The 27,677-nt window shown below is 40.2% G+C and overlaps 1 protein-coding gene across 2 annotated transcripts; it reads right to left on the reverse strand.

Moving 5' to 3' along the window:
• Nucleotides 1–639: 639 nt before the first annotated feature.
• On the reverse strand, nt 640–23,186 carry PPM1K (protein phosphatase, Mg2+/Mn2+ dependent 1K). Of its 2 annotated transcripts, none has more exons than XM_007184109.2 (7): nt 23,027–23,186; nt 16,844–17,357; nt 15,469–15,569; nt 8,189–8,354; nt 7,887–8,031; nt 6,433–6,567; nt 640–4,327 (listed from the first exon to the last, which is right to left on the reverse strand). In XM_007184109.2, exons 2-7 carry the CDS (start codon nt 17,281–17,283, stop codon nt 4,196–4,198), a joined length of 1,119 nt encoding a protein of 372 aa, XP_007184171.1. In that variant the 5' UTR covers nt 17,284–17,357; nt 23,027–23,186; the 3' UTR covers nt 640–4,195. The 2 variants fall into 2 exon arrangements, with proteins under 2 accessions (XP_007184171.1, XP_057402387.1); XM_057546404.1 differs by lacking the exon at nt 23,027–23,186 and adding an exon at nt 22,297–22,656.
• Nucleotides 23,187–27,677: the final 4,491 nt, after the last annotated feature.

Consider the following 27,677-nt stretch of genomic DNA (forward strand, 5'->3'; position numbering starts at 1 on the left):
CTTATTATTTAAAATATCTAATGCCCATTTCCCCACTAACATAAAATTAATAAAAATGTAATTCAATGCATTGACTCACTGATTTAGCAAACATTTTATCCTCACTGATGAACGTGTAAAAAGTGCTAGGTCAGGAGTCTGAACAAAATGAAATAGATCTCTGCCACCATGGAGTTTACCAAGTTACCTTCAGGGGATACTCTAGAAGAGATCCCTGTGCCGAAAGATTGCAACTATGACATTTTATTCAATCATTGGCAGGACATTAAAAATTGCTTACATTAAATGCATATTGCTGAGTTCCCACTGAACACTTGTTTCTAATTTTTAATACATGGAAATGCTGCAGTAAAATATACCACAGGCAATATATTGTAGAAATCGCAACCATTTTCTTCTTATGTACCAACAAATATTTTGGAAGAGGGAAATGAGAGATAAATCTTGTTTTCAATCAAATCGAAAAGATCTGAATAGATAAGTGTGTATATAATGTTTTCAAAGATTCTTCACATTAATTTTGCAAACAGCCAGGATTTGGCTGCTAAAAAATTTCCAAACATTCATTGACTCCTTTACATCAGTGTTCACAGGGTCACATAATAAATATTGGAAAGTCTGGATGCCAAATAAACACAGTTTGATTTTAAAGTGTTTAATGCATGTACTTTATTTAAATGTTGCTTTGAACACTGAGATATGATTTTAGTATGCTTACAGTTACTCTAATACATACTTTTAAAACAATGGCCAAAGCAGCAATTACATCAGCCCACTCCAGAAGTGCTATACACCCAATTAGTACTTTGGTAAATTATAAAACAAATGTACACAAGAGCACTTTAGCAGAAACTAATTTGGGAGACAGCAAACTGCTAAATTCTGTACAGGAATCCAGTGGAAGAAGAGTCATTCTTGGAGATGGAACAACACCATGACTTCACAGCCTAGAATGTGCAATATGACCATCAGTGGACCATTTCAACCATCTAACAACCAAGGGGAGCTGCCAGAGAGTCAAGCGGTCTCATTCCAAATGCCAAAAGCAACAGGCAGGTCATCACACAGTTTGGCTTCTAAAGACATGACTTTTTATTTCTGCTGAAGTCATCCAGATAAGTGAATGTAATAAATGCAATAAAACGTAACCCAACCAGAATTTTATGTCACTTTGCACAGACGCGGGTATATGAACTGAAGTGCTAAAGGAAAATACAAATACATGTTTGTGTTTAAGGGTTCAATGTTAAACTTTAACCATCCCTTCCCCCACTGCACCTTGAAGCATTTTCTTATTATAATATTACTGTGAAATTAAATCCTTGTCCATTCTTAGAAAGAAAACTAAATGTCCTGTCTGATACTGAAGAGTTAGTATAGGCCTACTCATTCTCTGCCAAGATTGGTTTAAAAAAAAATTAAATTCCACTTAGAAAAAATAATTTCTATTTAAATTACATGCTAACAATTCTTCAAAGTAAGCAATTCCCATCATACAGTACAGAAATTCAAAACTGATCCTGCCAAAACTTTATTTTTTCAGAAAAAGTGCATAAAACTTTGATGCACTTAACACAAGGGTCTGTAACAAACAGTTGATGGAAAGCAGGACTGCATTTACACTTGAATATATAAGGTACTTAAGAATTTATACTTGTGAAAAATCACAATGATTTTAAGACGATTTTGCCAAATCAATGATGGCAAATAAAGTTAGGCAACACATTTTAGAAAGATGATTTATATACTACATATAAATGAAAGGCAAACATAAATACAATTGATTTAAGTTTAATTACATTAATATAATTTACACCATACCTATACCCACATGGTAATAGCCACATGGCAAATTCACAGTTATAACTAAAAAACGATTTAGAACAGTCCTTTTGTTCCACTACTATTTGCGTAATTCCCAGTAATAGACTTAGAAGCCTAATACGTGTATGCTTATCTTTTATGGATTATAATAATCTATAAGTTATACTTCAACATTGTGGCTTGAAAAACAGACACTAGTGTGTTTTTATGATTTAGTCAAAGCTGACTAGTTTCAGGTTTTAAAAACTTTCAGGTTGAGCAGAGCAAAATCCACTCCAGACCAAGGCCTACATGTCCTACAAATTCTTCTTTGTCACAGATGGCAATCCGCCCAATGCATCAGTGACTCTTAAACCTCTGAAGTCAACAACATCACTCCCACGCTTGTTTTTTTAAAGTAAAAGAGAGGAATAGCAATGTGAAGAATTCAAAACAAAAATAAAACCTACATTTTTAGAAGGTCATCTTGTGCTTTAGAGTTTCTGTTTGCTTGTTAGTTTGGAAACTCTCCATACTCCTAAATGTAGCTTCCATGTTTATGTCCCAAGACCCTACTCAGAAAGAGGGAGAAAGTTTTCCAGGTTTCTTAGCCTACCTTTGGTTCCTCACTTCCCAGGCAATGAAGAGGAGACCGTATCCTTTCTTGTAATGTTTTTCTTTCTTTTACCAAACTTTCTTGGAAAAAAAAAACAAACCTTGAAATATTTCCATACCACTTTTTTCCAAAGGATAATTCCTGATTAATACAGGCAGGAAAACTCAAGATTTATTTTCTTCCATTCCCAAACAGGTGAGATGTGAATATTGATGTTGTGCCCTCTTCCTTCTAATAAGCCTTGAGTAAAACTTAAAGTCAACCTGAAAACTAAGAGTTGAAGGTACATCAACTTTATCGTTTTGGTTTTTCTTTTGTTTCCACAGAACTCCACGTTGTTCTTAACACTTCAGTATTTTTCTCACATCCTATTATTTTATATGCAAATTACAATATAGCAATGTAGCTTCAAATGCTGTTCTGTTCCTAGGTTTTTCCACATAAGTTACCCACCACAAAATATCTCCTACAGCCATTTTTAATCTATTTCCTTATCTCCCAGTAACCATTGGTTCTCCACTCTGAAACTTCCCTCAGTTTGTCAAGAGTTCTTAGAGATAAACATATCAATAATTGAAAGCTAACTGGTGAAGGAGCTATGCAGGATTGTTCCCTTTCATTGTCCATTAGTCTAAAATATACATATGTACATTCACCTACACATACAACAAATTTACACTGTCCGCAGAAATAAACTGCAGATGTAATTCCATACACACATTTAGAGAGTCACATTTTAACAGCAAACTTACACACAGATATAAGGAAATATAGTTTTATACTCCTAAATTACATAGCAAGCTGGAATAGATAAGGCTTTTTTTTTTAAGATTTATTCTTTCTTAGGAGTCTTAGAAAAAGGAGACATAAACCTCAAGCTATGTCTGTAGCAGTTATCAGTCAATGTGGGATTATTTTTACTGACAAATTATCCGACTTGCTTACTCTATACAAAAAGTGATATAAACATACTGTATACAAAACACAAAACAGAATTCGAGATAACAAATGGAAACGTTATATAAAATACTTGATACTGTCAGTATGTAACTCTGTATAGCTTTGACCAAAGAACTCTTAGCCTGGACATTCTTTTCTGATATGAGGGAAGGGTCATAGCTATATAGCATTCTTACCTACAGAAAAACAGGAATGAATTGACTGGGGGCAGGAGAGACCTGGTGACACAGTTGAAATACGTAAGTGCACTGTTGTACATATGTATACAGCTTAGCAGTGTCATGTTAGCTGAATTAATTTCTTTTGCATTGTTGCATTCACCAGTAGGTGATCCAGAGTACAAAATACAGTAACAGAGAACTCAGTTTTCATACTTACTGCTTGGTACAGTTATTAAAAATAAACACTTGCAGATAACCATTGAGTAGCTGTCAAAATACTGACTAGTTTTGAAGAACTTGAAGGCCAAGAACCTGGTCAAATGAATAAAGATCAGAAATGATCAAAAGAAATTCATATAGAAATTTAACACTCAGCAAGTGTATCAAAACCATTTTTCATTTGCTCACTCAGAGACTCATTCACAATAGCTGAATTACACGTATTTATACTGAGTTATGTACAGTTAGTTGAACATAAATATGACAGGTACTTATGAAAAACTACTATGTAGATGGTTACTAAGTTTATAGTGATTTGTGTACTGATCTAGTGAGTCCTAGGGTCACCTTGGTACAGTCGACTTTTTAAAATCTTATCAGTTTCTTGACACAATCAGTGAAAAACTGCACAGAAACTCCGAGTCCCAGCAAGTGATCAGGCCCATCGTCCACTGGAGGCGAAGCTTCTGCTGAATGAGAAGTTGATTTCAGAGGTCTTGTATTTTCCCCAAGCACCAAAAGGCACTACTACTGCAGTAGTGTTATCTTCAGTACCATACTGTATTGCCTGCAAGTTACGGCAGGAAGGAAGAGATGAACAATGGAAATCAGAGTCTGTACAAAAAGGAATCAGCCTTTCTCTGGAAGGCCAAACTGGTTTAAAACATAGTGACTAACGCAATTATTTCACAGTGGTTTGTATCAATTGCATATAGGATAACTGATGTCCCAAACAACTGTATTAACTATATGCCACTGTAGCAGTTTTGGCAATAAATACACCAGTGGACTAAGGTACAAGATATGTAGCTCCTGAAGAAGAAAACACATGTAAAGCATTTAGCATAGGCACTAATGCAGGGCTAAGGATTCAGTGTTAGCTCTTACCTAGCAATTCTGCTCCTAGGAATTTAGCTTAAAGAAATAATAACCTAAGGAAATGGATGTATATAAAGATAGAAAACTGTAAGAAAGTTTATTACAGTCTACACAAAACAGAAAATTGGCATAAACTAAACTTCCTACAGTGGAATTATAAATCAATTTTAGGAACTAATGCAAATAGCAAATTATATAGTCAGCATTAATAAGTGCTTGGGATTACAGCAAATGTACTTCAAAAGACCTCAGAGCCTGGGACTTCCTGGGTTCGATCCCTGGTCCGGGAAGATCCCACATGCTGCGGAGCAACTAAGCCATGTGCCACAACTATTGAGCCTGCGCTCTAGAGCCCGCGAGCCACAACTACTGAGCCTGCACGCCACAACTACTGAAGCCTGCGCACCTAGAGCCCGTGCTCCTCAAGAGAAGCCACCGCAATGAGAAGCCCGCGCACCACAACGAAGAGTAGTTCCTGCTCGCTGCGACTAGAGAAAGCCCACGCACAACAACGAAGACACAACGCAGCCAAAAATAAATAAATAAATTTATTTATTAAAAAAAAAATACCTCAGAGCCTGAGGTCAAAACTCTGAAGAAAAAGATTGATAAAAAATATGTGATATAGGGGCTTCCCTGGTGGCGCAATGGTTGAGAATCTGCCTGCCAGTGCAGGGAACATGGGTTCGAGCCCTGGTCCAGGAAGATCCCACATGCCGCGGAGCAACTAAGCCCATGCGCCACAACTACTGAGCCTGCGCTCTAGAGCCCGCGAGCCACAACTACTGAGCCCGCGAGCCGCAACTACTGATCCTGTGAGCCACAACTACTGAAGCCCGCGCACCTAGAGCCCATGCTCTGCAACAAAGAGAAGCCATTGCAATGAGAAGCCCGTGCACCACAGCAAAGAGTAGCCCCTGCTCGTCACAACTGGAGAAAGACTGCATGCAGCAATGAAGACCCAATGCGGCCAAAAATAATAAATAAAATAAATAAAGTAAAAAAAAAAAAAAAAGAGCTATCTGTCCAAACAGAGTATTAAGACATGGAAATTTTACATTTTTTTTTACTGGATATTATCCAGCTTCCAAATTTTAGCTCTGACTGGCACACTGACATACCACTCACCCATACACCTTCTTGTATTTGTTTGTTTTTACACACCCATTTTTCAAAACCAGAAATTGACTATGCTATAGTGATTCTATATTGGATATTCATGTGGAGCAGTCTAGTTTAAAATGGTCTAGTGGTTGGATTCAGGAGCTCGGCTGTCTGGGTTTGAAGACCAGTTCTGCAACGTTTGACAATCTTGCCATCTTGAGTAAGTTACTTAACGTCTCGGCCTCTGTGCCTCTGCTCTCTTCCTCTGTGAAGAAGGGATAATTCTAGCTCCAGCCTCAGAGGGTTATCATGATGATTAATTACATGAGTTAAATACATATGAATAGAAGAGTGCCTGACACACGGTGACATTAGAATTTGCTAATGTTATAATTTACCAATGCTGTTACTATCATTTCAAAATGTGTACAAAGCCAAAAAATAAACGTAGCTCATTTTCTTGGCATGTTAATTTTACTTAACTACTTGGAAGAATTGTAAAAAAATTTTTAATTGGAAATATTATGGAGTCAAGTGTAAAAATTCAATGTAATACTAAATCTAAAACACAAGATCTCAAAGAAATCTCCAGTCAGTGGTGGCCCCTCCAGGCTGCACCGAAACCTGCACCTGGCTTTGTCCTCTCCTCCCCGCCCTGGGACTTCTCTAGCAGAAGCTCTGCTCTGTCACCTGTTCAGTAACTGCGTGGGCTGCTTCACTGGGATCATGGCATTGATTGACGAAGTCACAAATCTCTTGACTGTTTACCATGAAGTTAATTCCATCTGTAGTGAGGACCAGGAAGCTGTCATCAGCATGGTGTAGCTGCAATCAGAACCAAACGCACAGGATTATAAACTAGGCTCAGCCTTAGAAGAATCTTCACAGTTCAACAATTTTATCTGTTTTCTGAGTGGTCGTCCGTGTTTCAGAGATTGTAGGCAAACAGAGTGAAAATGGAAGGCCTGCATTTAGGGCAAAAATAGCAACATTTAGCATCAGTCAGGGAGGACAAACCTAACATTTACTTAGTAACACCATGGAGGAAGAAGCCAGATAGCTAAATGCTGACAGGCAGCTTGATGTAATGGCTGAGAGCACTGTCTCCGGAGCCAGGATTCCTGGGTGTGAAACCCACCTTTTTCAACTGGGCAAACATAGGTAGGTTGAAGTGTATATGCTCCAGATTTGTTTTCTCTGTAAAATGGGGTAGGAGTAGCTATTTTGAACAGAGCCTGGCACATAGTAAAACTGCTATGTAAGTATCTGTTAGACGAAATGAATGTAAGTGGGATATCTATAAGACATAAAATTGTTCAATAAATTAACAATCATTTGCTGCCATTACTGGGAGCCTACACTGTAATGTGCCAGGTACTAGAGCAGGCGGGGGTTGCACAGGTGAAGTGTCAGCTCACCACTGGGTGTATGCTGGGGAAGTGTAGCGTAATGGGGGCAATGATTAGTAGCAAGCAGAAGATGTCACAGGAAGAGAGGTGGGACAATTATTTAGCTTGGTGGAAAAAGGAAGTCAGGCTCAGCTTCCAAGGGAGGTTGATGCTGAATGACGAGGTGCAGGTGAGGAAGGGCAGTTCCGTGATGCTTCCGGGCACATTCCACAGCAGGGTGAGACAAGGCCAACACTTCGTCATACGTTAGGCCAGGAAAGTACTATCTTATTTTACCTGAAAAGTTTATCTATCCTTCCATTAATAACTTCTTCTTAAAAGCCATTCTGGGGACCTCCCTGGCGGTCCAGTGGTTAAGAATCCGCCTTCCAATGCAGGGGATGCGGGTTCAATCCCTGGTCGGGGAACTGAGATCCCGCATGCCGCGGGGCAACTAAGCCCGTGCGCCGCAACTACTGACACCATGCTCTCTGCAGCCCGAGCGCCACAACGAGAGAGGAGCCCAGGCACCGCGAGGAAGAGCCTGCGTGCCGCAACGAAAAGATCCCAAGTGCCACAAGTAAGACCCGACGCAGCCCCAAAACAATAAATAAATAAATAAATAGATATTTTTTCAAAAACTAAGAATAAAAGTCACTCTGGCTTCAGTTAAGGCTTCCAAGAAAGCCTGCGGCTGGAGACAATCCTGCATTCATTCCTCGCCTGTGTATCAAGGGTTTGCACGTCCTTTCTTACCTTAATCCTCTTTGTTTCCGGTTCTGCTATCACACCGCTGGTTTTAAGATCCAGATCTCCAAGACTCCTGGTCATCGCGAGCCTGCCATTCACGTGAGGCTGTCCCAAACTATTCCAAGCTACAAAACCGCCACATTTCTTAATCCTGGTCAAAAAAAGTTAAAAGACTATGCTATGATACCCAGAAAACCTAGGCTCCGTTAAACTTAAGCATAAAATCAGTTTAAAATGCAAGGTTTTATTTCTATCTTGAACGATATGAATACCATCCTTATAGAAAGATTGACCAGTGGAGGTGGTACCTTTCTTTTTCATCTTTTCTTTCTGGAGTATGGTCGATTGTCAGCTTCATGGGTTTTCCTTTTCTGCACAAAATAGCTCGGCTATCCCCAACACTGGCTACAACCAGTTCAATACCATCTCGCAAAAGGGCTACTGTTGCAGTAGTCCCAGAGGTCAGAAGGGTCGCTGCAAACATGATGAAAAAGAGTACAGGTCAGTGACAGTCCGATGACTGGGTATGGAATTTTTTATCACAAGATAAAACACAGGCATGTTAAACTAATGCTGAAATGTATCATTCTACTTTAACTAGAGCTAGGCAAATAAAATGCAAATGAACTAGGTCAGTAAGAGCATGCAGAGAAAGAGGTATTTTATTCAGTAACAAGGCTCCACGCAAACAGAAAACGTTGCCACCTAATTTGGTAAAAAGTGCATCACTGTCTCCAAATGGCTTCCATTTCTATACAGTGGGGTTCACTTGGATGGATCATTATGACTCCTTTGTGTGTACATCAGGTGTTGGGATTAAGGGTATTACATTTTAATTAGATTGGCTAATATGGCAGGATGATTTGGGTCTACAGAGCCCATTCAGGCAAGCCAACTTTTTCTAAGATCTATACACTCAGCTTTTTTCTTCCATTTCGTACCCCTATCGTGTGAAATTATTATCAGTTAACAGGCTTAAATAAGCAAGATATGTCAAGTGCACCATGGGCTCTTCAAGTACTATATTTTATATTCTTTCCTTCTACACCTGTTTTAATTTTACAAATGTTCACCAAAAAAAAAAAAAAAAATCCTAAAATGGTCAAAGGTCCACATTCTTTTCTTCTTTGTCCTCCCCAGACATGAAACAAAGGTACAGCCATCATTATATTAGGAGTAAATCTGGAGGGCAGGGAACGAAATTCATTCTAGTTTCCCATAAACTTGGTATAGTTCACACTTGTAGTTCCAGCGGGATCTAAAACAATCAGTCTGTCCCCAAATGCAGGACAGTACTGCCAAGTGCCAGTCCTGTGGTCAAGCCCTGGGCCCAGAGCACTCCAAGAATATTAATTTCCTCTGACCAATAACAAAATTACATGTTGCCTGGCTGGAGGTCACCGCTATTTCCTCCATCCAATCCAAAGTGCATTTTTGCATCTTTCTTTGGTGTATTCTAACAGTGTCTGCCCTAAGTTCTTTACCACTTGTTAAAGTTTTTGAGGGTGCATTGAGCCTTGTCAAAGTGAGAATACTGTGAAATTATGGGCTAAAAAGGAAAGGAAATTGAAAAAACCAAAAAAGATAGCATTTAAAGCAGGTATTATCTTCAGTAACATGGTTAATTCTTTAAAGCATCTAAGTAAAATATTCAGGTGATCATCTAAAGATGATTTTGACTTCAAAGGCAGATTTAGGAAAAATGAAGTGCTGTTGACTGACTGAGGCTCAGTCTTTCCCATTTTTTTTTTAAGACAATTTTAAAAACAGCAGTAATGCATTTTGGAAAGATATATATGCATGTATTTTCCAATCAGTATATTAAAATGCCTGCTTTAATCAGAAGAGGAAAATGGAAAAAAACATGAATAATCCCTGCTTAATCTTCTATATCCGTGCCGAATTTACTTTATGGAGAACGAGCATTTATAGGTTGCACTATCTTCCCATTTATCTCTTTTGATTTTGGAACTGCTGTGCCAAAGTAGTATCATCTTGGCAAAACTAAAATACATTACATGTCGTTGTTGTACAACACAGACGTTTTAGCGTATCAGTGATGTTGATATTACAAATGTCAACTTGTGAGTGTCCTAGAACATTATACAAGGGAAGCTTTACAGTTTCACCTCTGTAATCTTTTCAAATGATTAGAAGAGCCAGGCGAGAAAACACAGGCGTTTACTCAGATGCTACCCGTCCAGGGAGTTTAGTATTCTCCTTTGTTTAAACTGTCAGGAGCAGCTTTTTTCTTTTTCTTTCTTTTTTTTTTTTGGCCGTGCTACACAGCAGCATGTGGCATCTTAGTTCCCTGACTAGGGATCGAACTGGTGTTCCCTGTGGTGCAAGCTCGGAGTCTTAACCACCAGGGAAGTCCCAGGAGCAGCTTTTTCTTAAAAGTGGTTTTTCATTGGCTACAACAAGAGTTAAAACTTCATAAACGAAAACTTCAAGTTTAGCTGCTTAGGATTATAATTTATGGCTCTGCCATATGGAAATTTAAAAGAGCTTGAGTTTTTAACCAACCCAACTTCACAGTTCCAAAATCCCAGGATGTATGGGAAAGTTTTCAAAACTGTTGATTCTGGTTTGCTAAGCATCTAAGAATATAAATATTAAATCAGCATTTATTTGCATTTAACATGGAAGTAAAAATTCTCACTTTTTTCCCTAACAACAAAACTATAAAACTAAGACATCTTTCAATAAGTTCTTAACACTCACTGGACATTTTCTACTGCAAGTCATCTCAACTAATGGGACAAACAGGATGTGGGAACCTTCCAGTAGTCCAGGCTAGGAACCGCTGGACTCCTTCACCTGGGACAAAATTAAGCAGATCTCTCTTTCCACTGAAGCCCAGCATATAGTGTCCACGGGCTCCAGGTCTAGAGCTGCTGACCGGGCACAGTTCTCTGCCACAAATAACACGCACAGAGGCAAAGAGGAAATTCACCCAGGAATTGCGCTCAAACATTACAAACCTGCAACACAGGGGAGGGTAGAGAAAGAGCTGCAAAATAAGGGGAAGGGTTTTATTTTGGTGAAACTTTCACTAGCAAATTATATAATATTCCGGGAGATGCCAAATCAATGATTCCAAAACTCAGTTTGCCCAAGTTGATGGTATTTTGTAGTTGAGTCTGTTTTTCATCACAGAGCAACGCTTCTTCGTTTTGTGGCTTCCCAAGGTAGGAAAACCTATATACAAATGTATGTGTACCAAGACACATATTGTGGTGACACAGACACACATCTACATACTCATGCACACACACACACAGTCAGCCAGTCAGTCTTGAAGAGTAAATCAGTACCTTTACTGAGTTGAAAAAAATGCACTGTAAATTTGTTTGGTATCAATATCAGAACTGTCTCAGTTCCAAAAGGGAAAATTCATGGGAATTCATGGGTAGAGCACTGAATAGTTCGTATCTGACAAGCATACCAGAGAGGATGTAAACTACAGTATACCACCAAATTACTGGGATTTAAATATAAATCAAGAAGGAATCAAAGCACCTCCTATACCAGATATGAGTGACTTATTTGTTAATGGTGCTAAATGCAGGGATTTTAGTATCTAGAAGGCATTTTTTGAGTAGATGATTAGTTTAAATTAATTGTTTAAATAAAGGCTAGCAAGGCTCTTGAGCTCTAATGAATGTTTACAATTTTATGTAATTCATAAAATGGGAGTTTCTGCAGCTCTCTCTTTCCTCCAGTGTTGCAGGTCAATATATCAAAAGAAAAATGATCAAGATTTTGAATGGCAACATAAAGAGTAAAGCTGTACTTTTCAAAGTATAACCCCCCCCTAGTAATTATTCAACTGTGTAAAAAATAATATGTATAAACCAATACAGTTTCAATGTTTATCAAAAATGGGCATTCTAGACATGTATGAATCATAAACACTAAATCAGTAACAAGTTGAAGCAGTAACAGCACAATAAGAATATCTCTTCAATGCTGTCCCTATTTTTTTGCTTTTGGCTGCCTCCAACATAAGAAGGGAAATCAAAAACATTGCATTTCTCACACTGGTTATTTTTTAGTTTAATTCTTCCATAAAGAGATCAAGTAACATGAAGAGCATGGAAGTTTCCAATGAGACTCACAATGCTGCCACCAACGTCTCCCACTCTGAACGTCAGAGCAAGTCTTCTCTTTTTGATCCATTTGTCTCTTGGGGAGCTTTGTTGCTTTCAAATCTTAAGCAATCTAGAAACACTTCGAAGAGTTTATCGGATATATAGGATATCATCTAAGTTTTCTACCATCTGGTTTAAGTGACAATTTGTTCATTAAACAATAGACTAATGGGACATCATTTGAACTTACTGGCTGGTTTCATTAATTGTAAAAATACACATGACTGGAATAAAATGAATACAAAATATTCAAAGATGATGATGAAATTAGCTATTTGTAAATAAGGGTAAATTGAAAATGCATCTACAACAAATCAATAAAAATAGCCAGCAATTTCTTAAGGGCTGTTTCTTGATAAGTGGCATTCTGATTTTATTCTCCTCAAACTACCCCCATTTTAAACTGAAATAGTAAATATTTTAAATGCTAACGAGATAATTTGAAGTATTTTATGCAGATATTGGATGAAAGTCTTAAAAAGAAGAGAGTGTTTTATTTTCACTTCATTATTTTCACTTTCTTTTGAGAAAGCTAATAGTATGACATGGGGCACTCTTCCCTACCTGAAATTCCAGCATTAGTGATTCATTCCTATGGTTTAACCAATCTCTTTTCAGCTTTCCTTACTCAAAACTCAAATCCCCCCTAGAAGTGATAACTCATTAAAATATATACATTATATTAATAATTCGGTTAAATCAGCTATAGGATAATCAAGGAATAAGTTATAATAACTTTGGTAAGAAAGAGTAGGCAGTGGAGATCAGTTTAGTCCAAATAATTATTTAGTACCTTCCAGACTCTCTACAGGGTGCTGAACCCTAGAGATTCAAAAATGAATAAGCCATGGCCCCTGCCCTCAAGCTGATCACAGAAAGGGTTCAAGGAGGGAAAATGGAGCTGATGCTAAAAGAAAAGGTGAAAGAAATTGGAGAGGGCAAACTGCACTTACTTCACAATTTTATTTAACTAGCATCGGTCCTACTCACAGCTATGCCAAAAAGAATATTATTCGCTCTTATAATACTGATACTGCTTCAGTTCTTACTAAAAACTAAAAAATTTTTTAATTTAAATAATAACTTTGAAATCGGAAGTGGTACACGTCTTTTTTTTTTTTAAATCCACATATTGAAAGGTTAAACAACGTACAGCATCCCATCTTTAGTGGCTTTAATATATTTGATAAAATAGCCCCCAAATATCAAAAGGCAATTTTTGCCACCTTTGAAAGCCTTGGCAACTGATTAAGAATAAATTTAAAGTTGTTCTCAAAATACTTACTTTAAAAAAAAACCACACAGACTAATTGATCTATAAGAATGCATCCAAAGTAAGACTTAAGAACAACAATGTCATAACAGACCCTTTCTTTTTCTTTTAGTAGTACACGAAGCATCATTCTGTCATGCTCCATTATACTTGCAAGCAAATGGCCATTAAATGAAAAATACATTTTAGAATATCTTATGAAAGGTCTGAGATCATTAACTCAAAGTATGTGACAGAGGAACTAAGTTAAATAAATACATTTTCATTTCATTATTAGAAATGAAGTACATTTTTATGATTAATTTCTTTGCACAACTGAATCGATGTGAGAAAGGTATCTTTAGAAAGGTTCTTTTAAGGTAGGCAAGTTAAGTCAATTCTCTCCCTAAGTTCGAAATTCCCTTTAACTGTAATTTATTATTTAATAAATGAAAGGAGTACTCTCACATTTTATACCAAATCTATCACTGTTTTAAGCATCTTGGTCAAGTAGATCCTTTACAAAAGGGCTGACTGCACCCGTGAAGGGTTAATGGTTTTTGACTGTTGGCCACATTCCCATGGTAAACTTGAACATTCCTTTCTGAAAACCTTGCCCAGTGAGCTCTACCTATTTACACAACAGCTGGAGCACACCACCTGCACTAAGGCCGATAAACTTCGTGGTGTGATACACAGCCGACCTGCTTATGGATGAGATAAGAGCATACCAATATTCAGCGTTATAAAAATACAACTATAAGAAAGTGTTTTGATGTCTTCTTCACTTTCGTGTGTTTTACCCACGGGGAACCAGTACAGAATCTCTTCACTTTTGTACGTTTTACCCACGAGGAGCAAGTACAGAATCTTATGCTAACATCTACCGTCTCTCAACCCTTATTTTCACGAGGTGAGGGGCCAGCTGGAAGGCGGGAAAGAAGTCCAAAGGAACGAAGCAGAGAAAATGGGCCTGACTAATCTACAAACGAGAAAATAAAACCCTGAACTGAAAAAAAGAGAGTGGACTCTAATGCTTTTTGGAGAAGTATGGTGGTGATAAGGTTCTCGACAAAGAGGAGGAAGAACTTCTTAAAATGGCAAATAGACCCCTCCCAGAGCCATCGTCTCTAATACTCATCATTAAATGTGCCCATGAGAGAGGCCACGGTGGGTGCCAGGAATACCTCAGCCCTAACTCTGCAACTGACCTTTTACCTCTCTCTGAGTTTCACTTCCTTATCTGTGAAATGGCGAGAATCTCCAGCCCTACGCACTCCAACTGAAAATTATAAAAATAATATTGCTGTGGTACACTTTGACCTCCTTTAAACAAAAGGATGAACAAAACACAGATTAATGTTACTGCATGATTCATTTTCAAATCGGTTATGAGGTCTATATGCATACATTTAAATGGTTGCTGCAGAAGTTTTCAAGATTAACTTTCTGAGCAATAAATTGGGGGGCCAGCTAACCAAAACACATCAGCTACATTTTCCTGAAATGGTTTTGATAAATTTAGTCAAAATCAGAAACATTTTACTTTCAAAATGTAAGGTCATACGGTACACAAATTCTAAAATTCAGCTGACATGGCCTTGTGTTTAACAAATAAAAAAAATGTCAACTAGTTACCAAAGGAAAGCTGCAAGATCAAGCTTTTTTTAAGAAATGGAAGAAAAAAATATCTTCCTTCTAATTTTACAGAGTAGTGAATATTAGCCATTGTCCTTTTCTATTGAGGACCAGTTAGCAATTTTCTTCTGGTGTGGACATTTATTCTCTGGCTAGATGAGATTACCCTATAGTGAATTTCAGAACTTGCTCATCAGATTCCTCTAAAAAATAAACCCTCTCACAGTACGGACCTCTTGCCCGTAAAACAAGCAATCAAACAGATTAAAAAATGTTTTTTAATCTTTTTAAAATTGAAATTCTATATCAGAACCATTTTGGAGCTCCAGTTTCTAAAACAATCTCCAATACATTTCATTTAAAAGTGGATTTAGTTTGGATTCCAAATAACATTTGAAGTGATGCTTCATTTAAAAAATCATTTTCAACATAAGCATCCTTACAAATAAACTTACATTAAAATTCCCACCCCTAAAGGGCTTAAAGTGTTTCCTTTTTCCCTGAAATGCCCCAGGACAGTAAGGAAAGAGATTGCTTTACTTACCATCAGCAGACAGGTGGGCGTGCCTTGCAAAGGCTTTATCTATTTCTAGAAAAGCCAAGGTCAACACAGTTTCCAAGTTCTCCTCCTTAGGAAGCAAATCCCTTCGTGGAGAGGAAAAAAGAGCCCCAAACAATCATTTGACAATAGGTTTCTAGCCTTCCTCTTGGTCCCTCCAGCTAGCAGTCATTCCATACAATGGACCTCCGTGGCTTGCCTTTCAGAGGCTTAAGATCCACATATTAACGAATCAAATTGAGAAAGAATCAGGCACAGAGGTAAGCCTTTAAAAACAATAAAATAAAAGCCCAAGTCTCCATCCTTAAAAAATTAATCCTCACTATCACAACCCTGAGAAGTCAAGAGTTCCTTTATATTAAATTTAAGCCACTGAGTTCCTTTGTGGAATAAGGCAAAATATATATAAATCAACTGATGAACGGTATGAATAACTATGCTTGGGAAGAAGAGTCACATGGTCATGACTGTCACATGTTCTCCCCCTCTTTTAATTCTAGCAGTAGTGCGACCCTCAAAAATACATTAATAATAATTGCGGTAAATAAACTTTTTAAAGAGCTCCAAAGCACCCTCATTCAAAGCATTTTCCCCATTCTAATGCCAATCATCTAAAGCTGTTTTCAACAAGTATTCCAAGCTACTCACACCACTTATTGAAGCACTGTGTGCCCTGCACTGATAGGAGTAAATGCTACTCATAGATTCTCAGAGGACATGAGATCATGTACTTTGTTATGTTAATTCACTTGAAATGATCACAAGTCAAGTGCTGCAGATTCTGGTCAGTGCTCTCACCAAGGGAGTTGTTAAAACATACATATTTCTGAAGTGGTAATAATCATCTGTGATAACTGGCATGCTTGAGCAACTGCTTGTTCATAAAACAATAGTGTGAAAGCACTCAAATAACTACCCTAACAGTGAATGTTGGGACTTCCCTGGTGGCACAGTGGTTAAGAATCTGCCTGCCAACGCAGGGGAAAAGGGGTTCAAGCCCCGGTCCGGGAAGATCCCACATGCCGCGGAGCAACTAAGCCCGTGCGCCACAACTACTGAGCCCGCGAGCCACAACTACTGAAGCCCGCGCGCCTAGAGCCCGTGCTCCGCAACAAGAGAAGCCACCACCATGAGAAGCCCACGCACCGCAACGAAGAGTAGCCCCCGCTCGCCGCAACTAGAGAAAGCCCTGCACGGAGCAACGAAGACCCAACGCAGCCATACATACCTACGTACATACATCAAACAAACAGACAAACAAACAAAAAACAGTGAATGTCTCAGCCAAAAGGTGAAAGTTTAAACAGGAAGCATAAGGCACACTGCAAAGAGTGAACGTCATTGTGTCACTTGTACGTACAGGATGCATTTCTCCATGTGGGTGTGACAGAAGTCGGCCGCCGCAGGTCCGCCATGGCCATCATACACCGCAAAGTACAGGACTTCGGCTGTCAGCTGAGCAAAGCCAAAGCGGTCTTCGTTCTCTTTTCGTTTGCCAATCTGCGAGGCGCAGCCCACGTTCGCCAAGCTGACTTTGGGAATCGGCTTGCCGTACTTAATGCTGGGCGGCAGCAGAATCGGCTCATCGATGCGGTTGTCCCAGATGCCAAAATTATCCCACGTGGCTGGTCGTCCGCTACCATCAGGGTCAAACCGAGAGCACCTGGTCTCCGAAGTGGAGCTGTGGCACGTGGGCGTCACCCGCCTGTCGTCCTGCAGCAGGCGGGCGCTGAGCAGCGCTCTCCTCCGCACCTGGTTCCCACCACTTCTAACCAAAGTAAGTAAGGCAGCTGTTGACATAACTCCAGAGGACTCAGGAATGAGGGAAAGGTCAATGGAACAGCAGTGGGCTGCCTTCCAGAAAAACGATGCAACTGAGTGGAAAGAAACAGAGAGAGAGAGAGACTCCATCAGTAATCTCAAATGTAACTGATACATCATTAGATAGTACCAAGAATGAAGTCTGTAAAGAAGGTGGCACTTAACAGCCTACTTCTAAGAATCGTGGATCAAAAAAGAATTGATTTACCTACCCCATTCACAGGGTTTAAATTCTGTAAAACTTTGACAATGTGCACAGCTCACAAAGAACAAGTGCTTCTCCAACTTCAACCTACAATAACTTGGGGGTCTTGCTAAAATGTAAATTCTGATTCCGTCTGTCAGGTGAGGCCTGAGATGCCGTATTTCAAACCAGCTCCCTGGTCCCGCACACAAGTTGCTGGTCGGGCAGGCCCACACTTTTGAGTAGCGAGAATATAGAAAACAGGTGTAACTAAATAGTCTTCCCTTCATCAACTCCATTGCTCTGAAGAAAAGGTGGGGAAAAATATTAACAATAACAAAGTCTCTTGCGAGAGTTAGAAATTTAAAAAAAACTGGTTAATAGAATATTTATGATAGTTTTGTACTCAAGAGAGTGCCCAAGTTTTGGCAAAGATACCATCTAGGATCTCAGTTCAGTTTAAGATTTCTCAACTAACTAAACTTTATTATTCTGGTTAATGTAAGTTGGCTCGTGCAAACACGTGCCAGAGGCACAAGGATAAGCCAGCTCTCATGTGTGTGATCTCAGGAACTGGGGGGAACTGCGCGTGCGACAAGCAGCCCTGATTTATGAGCCACTGATCTATGCATTTACATTAACAGCTGCAGCTTGTCCGAAAGCCTCCCCTGGGGGTTTGCAGCGGAAATTCCTACACCCCTGCAGGAAGGGCTGTTTCTGGCAGTCTGCCATACAAATAAGGTTCTAAGCAGAAATTCGTCTCCATAGTGTTTCGTTCCGTTACTTTATGAATTAAAAAACTGTAAAAAATAGCACAATGTGACGATTTGATAATGCCGGCGGAGGGTATTACAGGTGTTATATTATTCTCAACTGCACGTTAGAATTGTTTCACAATAAAAAAATGAATTTGAAAAAAAATGTATCTCCCCAAAAGGCACACATGAACACACACAAAAAGCCCAGCTTGAACCCATCTACAAGAAAATGCATTACAGATTTGAAACAATCATTTTCAAATAAGTTTTTGGACATCAGTCTAGCTGTGTGTAGGAAGGACCACTACTCCTTTCAGTAAGTAAAGCAGCAGAAGGAACGAATGAGGTTCCAAAGCACGCCCTTGGATACCTAAGCAATGCAAGTCATCTGAGCCCTGCCGTCTCAGAATTTAGAAGGAAAACGGCCTCCCACACTATTAATGGGTCGCAAAAGACTTAGGAGGCCGTCCCCTCTTGGCCTTTTAGCTAATAGCATGTACTAAAGCCTGAAACTCACTTCTTCTATGACAGTACTGGGGTCGGGGGAGAAGTAGCACCTGCGGTTATCAGAGGGAAACCACAACCCATTACCAAAAAAAGAGGTGTTTACTCCGTTGCTTCTGTTTGAAGGTTGTATGTTATTCAAAACCAAAAACTGTGTCAAATAAAGGTAAACTTGTGGAGAACTTTCAAAGTATAATACAATCTAGCAAGTAAGAGAACCAAGTACTAATTCTTGATGGAGATAATTCACAAAGCAGCTTTTATGTTATAGAAAAAATAAAACTTTAAATATGTTTATTAGAAAACATTCACATTTGAAGAGTGCACCAGAAATTAGCAAAGTACTATTCTTTTGGCTTCAGTCCAAAGCATGTACACCATACTCAGCCTTGTGCCACTCTGTAGTGACACACCTACTTTAAGCAAGAGTTCTAGAATTCCAAACTAGTAAATATTAAGTTTTCTGCAGCTCTTCTAGGATACTCTTGTCTTTTCTCTCTCTCTCTCTCTCTTCCAAAAGTAAAATAAATAAAATGAACAGAGCTGCACTCATATCAGGGAACATATATCCACTGGAAACATTATTTAAGAATGAAAACATGCACCTTGAGCAGTTTCTTGAAGCCTGCATAAAGTAAAATCAGTCTTCAACCTGGCCTCCTTCCTCCTTCCTTATTTATACAATCATCTCAGATAGTAAGCAGAATAGTCACAGGAAAATATTTACTTTAAGGCATACTATTGGCTATTGGGGTAGATGAAATGTAACCCAGATATATTGCCAGTTTACAAAACAAGGTCGGCGTCACTTACGCAAGCAGGCGAGTGTCTAAAGAAGTGGTTCAGTCTCCTTCGCCTTACGCAATATAACTAAATCATTACTAATCTGAGGGAACAACTCAAAGAGGACCTGTGTTCCCAAGCTAAAGAACAACTTTGAATTAAACCTGCACATCAAGAAGTTTCCTTCAGAGCTTCAAACTACAAATCAGCCATCATAGCCCACCCCCACCCATGCCCTGGAAATGACGAGGCTCTGACTAGCAAGTAGAATTTATACTGTGGGGAAAAAACAAAAGCCTTAAAAAAAAAGTGTTCTTTGTAACAAAAAGGGTAGAGAACAAACTGACAAACACCTAAGAAATATTTGTATTATATGTCAGTTCAGCAATTAAAAATGGGCATGGGTTTATCGTCCTGCAAACCAAAAATAGTTATTCAGGAACCCTTTATGTCAATCTCTCAATTGGAAATCAAGGCTAGCTTATTTTCATTTGAACATTTACATTCAGTCTTTGAAAGTCAAGGTAATCCAGAAGAGTCAAAGGGCAGAAGTAATTCTGCTTGAAAGACATTTGAAGACACAAAAATGTCAGAGGAAAAGTTAAATGAACCAAGAGCCCAAGAACACATTATGCTGCACATTATATTCTACTAGCAAAAATAAAATTTAAAAACTAGGCTAAGCAAGAAAATAAAGACAAATAACTTGATTGGAATCCTAGCTACATAGCAGGTTATTTATATAAGCAGCCTAGCTATACTAATAGTCATATAACATAAGGGGAAAAAATGGACAGTCTTCCACCTAGGCCAAACTGTTTTCCAAATTCTTTTTTACACCCCTATCAAAACAAAATGTATGGCTCATGATTTACTTTAATCACATGAATTTTTTAAAACGTGTGAGTGTGAACCTGCATATATTCTACATACTGACAATAAATAAACGCTGAAAATACTTTCCATTTTCATCATTTTAACATTCATTTGTGTGACCAGGCCTCCATCTTCCTCCTCCTCAATGCTTTGGTTAATCTAATACTCTGAAGTCCTGACATAGAACTCTGACAATTGAACAAAGTTGACCCCTGATTGAACAACACTGACTAGCAGGGGGGATTCTCAGCAAAGAGGGTTAAATGAAATAAGTTGTGAGTCCACAAGAGTAGACATAGAGATTCCACAGTGGAGCGCTGGTGAAAAGCCACGTCCTGGGAGTAGGAAATCTCAGGTGAAAAGCATCAGAAAGGGAAAAAAAAAAAAAAAAAAAGGCATTTGGTTTGTAGTAAACTTTTGAAGTATACTTTGTTTAAAAATAAAAGGCGGGGGGGAGTGATGAAGAAAAGCCACATATACAGCTACAAGACTGCTATGCCTATTTTACATTTTCATCTTATTCCAATTTTATAATCCCGCAATGATTTAAACACCTTGGAGCTGTCCAAATGTACTTTTGGAAAACGGAGGCGCTCACAGCCTCTGGCAGCAGCGTGCACTTGGGATTTGAGTTAAACTGCTCCTGACTGTTGAAAGCAGGTAAAAAGTGCAGTTTATTGCTGTCATGTTAAGCACATGCCAAAATTACTCAGGAGTTCTAAGGATCAGTACTACTGAAACTTGCTTAGATTTATCCCTCTAGCAAAAATATTTAACGAAGTATTCACATTTGCCCATTATAAAGTGGCACTCAGGTATCTTTATATCAGTAACTTATACAAAGGAAACACAGTTAATTTTAATATTCTTAAAATAATTCTTTAACCACTCTAGAAAAAAAAATTCATCCCAATCAATTCAAATATTATGGAAACCTCCAGAATGTATTTCAGGAAATTTGGACTCCAATATCCTCTTTACCAGTACCCTGCTAGGAGGAAGGAAAGAAAATCTACTAGTCTACATGAGGGAGGAAACAAAAACAACAGAAACCTCCAATGACTCCTCTTAGGTTTGATGTGAACATACGTATTTGGATGTGTGAATAGAGAAAAGAACATGGGAGCAATGAAAAGTATTCATCATTCTAATTCCATAAATACCTTGTAAAACATTTCAGTTAATGTGGATACAGACCATATTCCAAACGTTCATTTAAGAAGAATTTTCCAGAACAACTGAGTATAAGGTGTGTATTTTATCCTTTTTCATTTCCTCTAGAGCACCTAATACAACGGTGAGATCTACACATTAAATTTTCAGTAAATTTAAAAAATAAAGAAGAAGAAATTTCCTTTACGTTCTATCACCAGCACCTATCCCCCTCTCCCTCTTCTCTAAGATTCCAGTCAAGGGAAGTAGGTGCCTGTGTTGGTGAACAACAGAAACCGACTAAGGTTGCAAGAAAAAAATCCTGAAAAATTATAACTGAGACTTTTTTTCCCCTAGACTACGACACTATCGCTGTCTTTCAAGACCATCATAATCTGTCACCTTAGCTGCCCAATTCTGAAAGCGCCGACCACCTCCTTCTTTCCTCCGCACTGGCGGAATGTGCAAGGACCGGAGAGGCTCCCAGTCTGAAGCTCAGAAAGGCCGGTGGAGTTTTAGAGACTCCAAATTCCCTGGCTGTTGCCACCCGGAGTCTCGCCTTTGTCATCTCCTGGGAAATCTCTAATCTACAGACAGCGGCTGCGAAAGAAGACGTCAGCAGCCTCAAGGCCTTGAGATTATAGTGCGCTCTTGGCAAAGCAAGACCCACGTCCTCAGATCGACCCCAGCCAGGGCTCTGCATCCTTCTCTCCTCCGATCCCCTGAAAAGCTCACCCTTGGACATTTCGGGATCCTGGGCTTGGCTCGCTGGCCCGGACAGCTGAGCGACCCAGGGCGATACACCGCAGCGAGCGCAGCTTCCCGCCGGCGCCGCGCGCAGCACTGCGGCCGGCTGGGTTCCCTCGCGCACCTTCCGCCGCCCGGTCCCCGCCTCCCAACCACAGTCTCCGCGGACAGATTCCGGACGCCGCCACGTCTCCCTCGGCCCGGCCGCAGCTGCAGCGGCGACAAGGCGCTGACCCCCGCAGCATCCTCGCGTCCGCGGGTTGGGGCTAGGCGACTCGGGGCCTCGCTAAAGGCAAGCGAGGGCGGGCGGCCCCTGCTTCCCGTCCATCGACCCTTCCATGGTTCCCTCCCTCCTTCCAGCCCGGCCCACCACCCTCGCTCGGCAGGAGCCTCCAGCTCGCAGTCAAGTTCAGGCCGAGCGCGCAGGCTCCGCAGGAAATGCCGGCAGCCGGTGGCTCCGCCAAGGTGGGCCCCGCCCGGACATGCTGCTCCAGACCTCGAAAAGAAAGCAAGCTGCGCACAGAGAACCCAGGCACTGACCGCCGGGCTCGGACTGAAAGGGCTGGGGAGCTAAACAGATATTTCCGCTCCCCTGCCCTCCCTGGGGAACCCTCCTCCGTTTACCCTCCATTCCGCGGACCGGGAGCAGTGGGCTGTGCCCGCGTCCGTAAGTATCATAAACGCTTAAATAAATGAAGTACACTCTCCAGGCTCTTACCTCGTGATGGCAATGCCCCTGGAAAAATTTTAATTAGCTAACGGAGGGCGGGAGAGGGGTTTTCTGTAAATAAGGCTGCCTTCTCCGATGTTTCCAGTCGCTGGAGCAAGCAGTTAGCACAGCCACTGGCTCATCTGCTGGAAATTCTCGAGAATTTTTCTCGGGCAGCTGCCAGATGGAGAGGGGAGAAGTCTGTTCCCGCTGACTGATGGCAGCTCCGACCAATCCGCGCTCAGCAACGAGGCGCGCCCCGCCTCCCGGGCTCTCGGTCGCAGCCAATCACAGGTTCTGACGGGACCGAGCCTCCCCGCAAGGGCAGTTGGACTTGGCTGACTTTCAGCAGCGCATCGCAGAGCGACGTCGGCTTGGGCCAGTGGTGGCTTGCGGGGATGTCGGCCCTTCCGAAGGCCGTGGCGCTCTGGCCAATGAGGGAGCGCCTCGGCGGTGGGTGAGGTCGAGAAATTTGGTACCTCGCCAGGGGGTTGAGGAGAGGAGGTGTGTCGCTTGGGGCAGTGGAGCGGTAGTGACAACTAAGAAAGCCAGAACGGAATGCCAACACTGCCTGGGCGGAGGTAATGAAAGGCATCTGGTTTCATTGCTATTCTTTGAAAAACTCACTGTGCACCGTTCTTCGTGACTGAACAGGCATCTCGTGATCCCTTGAGAATGTGTGGGGGTTTTTGCACTTTTAAAAAAAATTTAGTTATTTATTTATTTATTTTTGGGGGGTTGGGCTGCACCGCGTGGCATGCGAGCTCTTAGTTCCCCCTCCAGGGATGGAACCCCTGCCCCCTGCAGTGGAAGCGCGGAGTCCTAATCAGTGGACGGCCAGGGGACTCCCCTTGAGAATGTTGATTCATTTATTCCACAAGTATTTCTGTGTGTTTAGGGAGGACCTTTTGTGTGCCAGGCACTGGAGATAAATCTTGACACAAATAGACATGATAGATGCCTTCATAAAGCTGCCAGTCTAAAGAGGAGGAAGAGGGAGAAGACAGAGGTAAACAAGCAGATAACATAACAAATCATGTCAAGGAAGGAAATAAACAGATGTGGATACAGAGGAAGTTGAGGTTAGCTAGAGAGGGTTGTTCTATAAGAACTTTATAACGTTTAAACAAAGAGTGAGAAGATCAGTCAGCCATGGAACCTGGAAAGTGATGATTGTTCTGGGCAGAGGGGACAGCAGAGCAAATGTCCTGAGGTGGGACAGCTTGACATTTTGGAAGAACAGAAAGGCCAGTGTGGGTCTAGTTTAGAGGGAGGGAGAGGGCAACATGACAGAAGGAAATGAGGTAGACAGAGGCCAGAGGATGTAGCCAAGACTTGGAATTTGCTCTGCATTTTAAATATAAGGAGACTCTACTGAGGCATTTTAAGCAAAGGAGAAAAAGGATCTGGTTTAGACTTTAAACTGCTTTGGTTAATGTATAGGTGAACAGGTTATTGGGAGACTGGTTAGGAGACTAAATCAGAGGAGCTCCAAGGTGTGAGATGACCTGTTTTAAACTATGGTGATATCACTGGAGGTAGAGAAAAGCAGAGATTTTAAAGATAAATTATTAGCTTGTTTTGACATATTAGGTATCCCAGTCCCCGGACAACTGTTTTGAAACCAGGGCTTCCTGGAATTTTCTGTTCTTTAATCATTTTATTGAAGCCATATATATATATATACACGCACACACGCACGCATACACATGCATATCTGAACCATCAGACAAGGCAATCTTACTTAAAGCCCCTCTCCCACCCTGTTATGTGTGTGTGTGTGTGTCTCTCTCTCTCTCTCTATATATATATATAAGTGCATATATCCCAAATGTATACAGCTCAGTGAATTTTCACAGTCTGAACACACCTGTGTATCCACCACCCAGATCAAGAAACAGAACATTATAAACACCCAGGGACTCCATCCTACTGCCTTCCGGTCATTGCCTATCATGACTTTCAACAACATAGATTAGTTTTGCCTGTCTTTGGACTTGATACATATAGAATCACGAAGTATACACTCTTTTGTGTTTGGCTCTTTATTCAACTTTATACTTATGAGATTCTTCCATACTGTCGCATATAGTTGTAGATTATTCATGTTATTTCATTCTGTAAATGTACCTTTGAATTCATCCTTCTGATGCACATTAGGGTAGTTTTCAGTTTGGAGCTATTACAGATAGTGCTACTATAAACATTCTAGTACATATCTTTTGGCCTTTTCTTTTGATGGAGCAATTTGGTGGCTGAGTGTTAAATACAATTAAGTTATTTTTGAATCTGTTCATCAGTAATATAGTACCATGTATTGCAGTATCTCAAACATACAGACACCAGATCATGAAGGGCTTTGCTCTCACAAATGTGAAAACTTCTGGCCACAAGAACTGTTGACATGAGAAATTTTAAGTTTGGAAGTCTAAAACACTTGTAATTATGTATGGCATTTTGACCTTCTTTTTAAGCAGTTGCAAACTGCATGTCCAGGATTTGAGAACATCATGACTTTGCTACATCCTTTTATTATAGTAGACTGTAATTCACAGGCATATGATAAGCAAGGTCAGTTAGGCTGTCCTGAAGAATATGCGTATGTTTGGTGCTAATACAGTCCTTGGACTTATATTTGAAAACCATACCATTCCACATCCTACCACAGCTGATTAGGAATAAAGCCAGCAGTTTACTTCTTTAGAATTATTTATTTCTGCTTTTTGCATCTCTGAAGCATGGCTAAATGTAGTACAAATGTACATATACTCAACATGCGGGATCACTGCATAATGTCCAAAAGAATCAAATGGATGCAACACTCCACTCCATTAAGTTGAGCTCCTTTTTATTTCACTTTATATTTTAAAGACTTGAACTATTTGATAGTAGTCACTATCGGGAAATTATTCTCAAGATGGGTCACAAGGCTGTGGGTGGATAGGTCGCAGGGGGCCTTATAAAATATAAAGTGAGGACGTAAACCATTTGAGATTCAGGCTAATGAACCACTGAACTGGAACTGTTACAACTTGAATTGAGGCGTATTACAGATGTTAAGAGTTGGAGCAAAAACTGATTGGAATTGGTCAGCACCAAACCGGAAGTGGTTAGGAGTGCAGCTAGAGGCAAGATTTTATAGAGAAGATGTGAAAGCCAAGCAAGAAAATGATTTGATTGGCTACAGGTTAAACAGTTACCTTATTTGGGGAAGTCTCTTTGGCTTTGTGGTTGGTTGTCCTTAGGTTTTCATTTCTTAACCTTAGGGCACTACAGATTTAGGTTTTGGTTTGCTTACTTAGGCTACTAAGGCGTTAAAGCCACCTCAGTCTAAGGGCCTCCTTGTTTTTTGGTTTTTTTTTTTTTTTAAAGATTTATTGATTGATTGATTGATTGATTGATTGCTATGTTGGGTCTTCGTTTCTGTGCTAGGGCTTTCTCTAGCTGTGGCAAGTGGGGGCCACCCTTCATCGCGGTGCGTGGGCCTCTCACCATCGCGGCCTCTCTTGTTGCGGAGCACAGGCTCCAGACGCGCAGGCTCAGTAGTTGTGGCTCACGGGCCTAGTTGCTCCGCGGCATGTGGGATCTTCCCAGACCAGGGCTCGAACCCGTGTCCCCTGCATTAGCAGGCAGACTCTCAACCGCTGCACCACCAGGGAAGCCCCAGGGCCTCCTTGTTTAATTAATTTAACACTACCCATTTTCCTGATTAGTTGCTAATGCTCCTGGGAGCCAAATACTGTGTAATAATGAACTGATAATTTTATTAATATTCACTAATGAATAACCAATTTTTTTTTCTTGTTAAAACATTAGAGATGGTATTTTTGTATAGTCAATGAAGGGTACCAGAATATGCGACCCCCAAAATACACCTCTTTGGATTATTTTGAGCTAAAGGCAACTGAGGACCAGGAGATGCAGAAAAAGCTCTTCACCTCCCCCTGCCTAAAAATAGAGTATAAATTTCCCCTTTAGTAAAGGAAATTTCCATCTTTCCTGGTGGCTCCAGGAAGTACCAGGAAGAGCGCTACTCCCAGAGAGAACTGTTATCGCCTGAGAGACTCCTTTCTACGTAACAAGACAACCCTTATTTAATACACGTTTCCTCCCCTTGCATTCCTGTCACTTGCCTTCCCTACTCCCAAGCCCCTTTTCCTTTGTTTAGCCTAAAATAGTATATAAACCTCAATCATCTGGTCTCCTAGAGTCTCATTTCTTTATGAAATTTCCATTCATACTTAACAGGATTAAAACTGTTTTTTCTCTTATTTATTTGTCTTTTGTCAATTTGATTTCCAGGGTCCCAGCCAGAGAACCTAAGACGGTAAAAGGAAACATTTTTTCTTTTCCTCCATTAGAATCAGCAGTTCTCCAGGTAAGACTCTGGACGCTACTTCTGGCCTCATGCCTAAAGTGTGAGATATTAAGGTGTATTTTTCCACAGTTCACGTAGTTTTCTATCTAGAATTGCTAGCCCAGATGTCCCTTCTGTGTGTCACCAGAATAATTGCCAAAACCCTGACACAAACAATTTTTACATCTTGTCTTTGAACCCTATTAAAACTTGTAGCAGTGATTTTATTTTAGAATGTAATTGTTGCTTTTTTCCCACAAATATGGAATAAATGAGCTTCATCCAGTACCAGTGTTGTAGGGA

The sequence above is a fragment of the Balaenoptera acutorostrata genome, chromosome 5 (assembly GCF_949987535.1).
Source record: "Balaenoptera acutorostrata chromosome 5, mBalAcu1.1, whole genome shotgun sequence".
Classification (NCBI taxonomy): Eukaryota; Metazoa; Chordata; class Mammalia; order Artiodactyla; family Balaenopteridae; genus Balaenoptera; species Balaenoptera acutorostrata.

Bases quoted from the DNA above. Each gene is read 5' to 3' on its own strand.
- PPM1K (XM_057546404.1), bottom strand. The intron at 15,570-16,843 runs GTACGTACAAGT...CTCTCCACGAAG, and splicing joins CACATGGAGAAATGCATCCT to GGATTTGCTTCCTAAGGAGG. The intron at 6,568-7,886 runs GTAAGAAAGGAC...TTCTGATTGCAG, and splicing joins CGGAAACAAAGAGGATTAAG to CTACACCATGCTGATGACAG.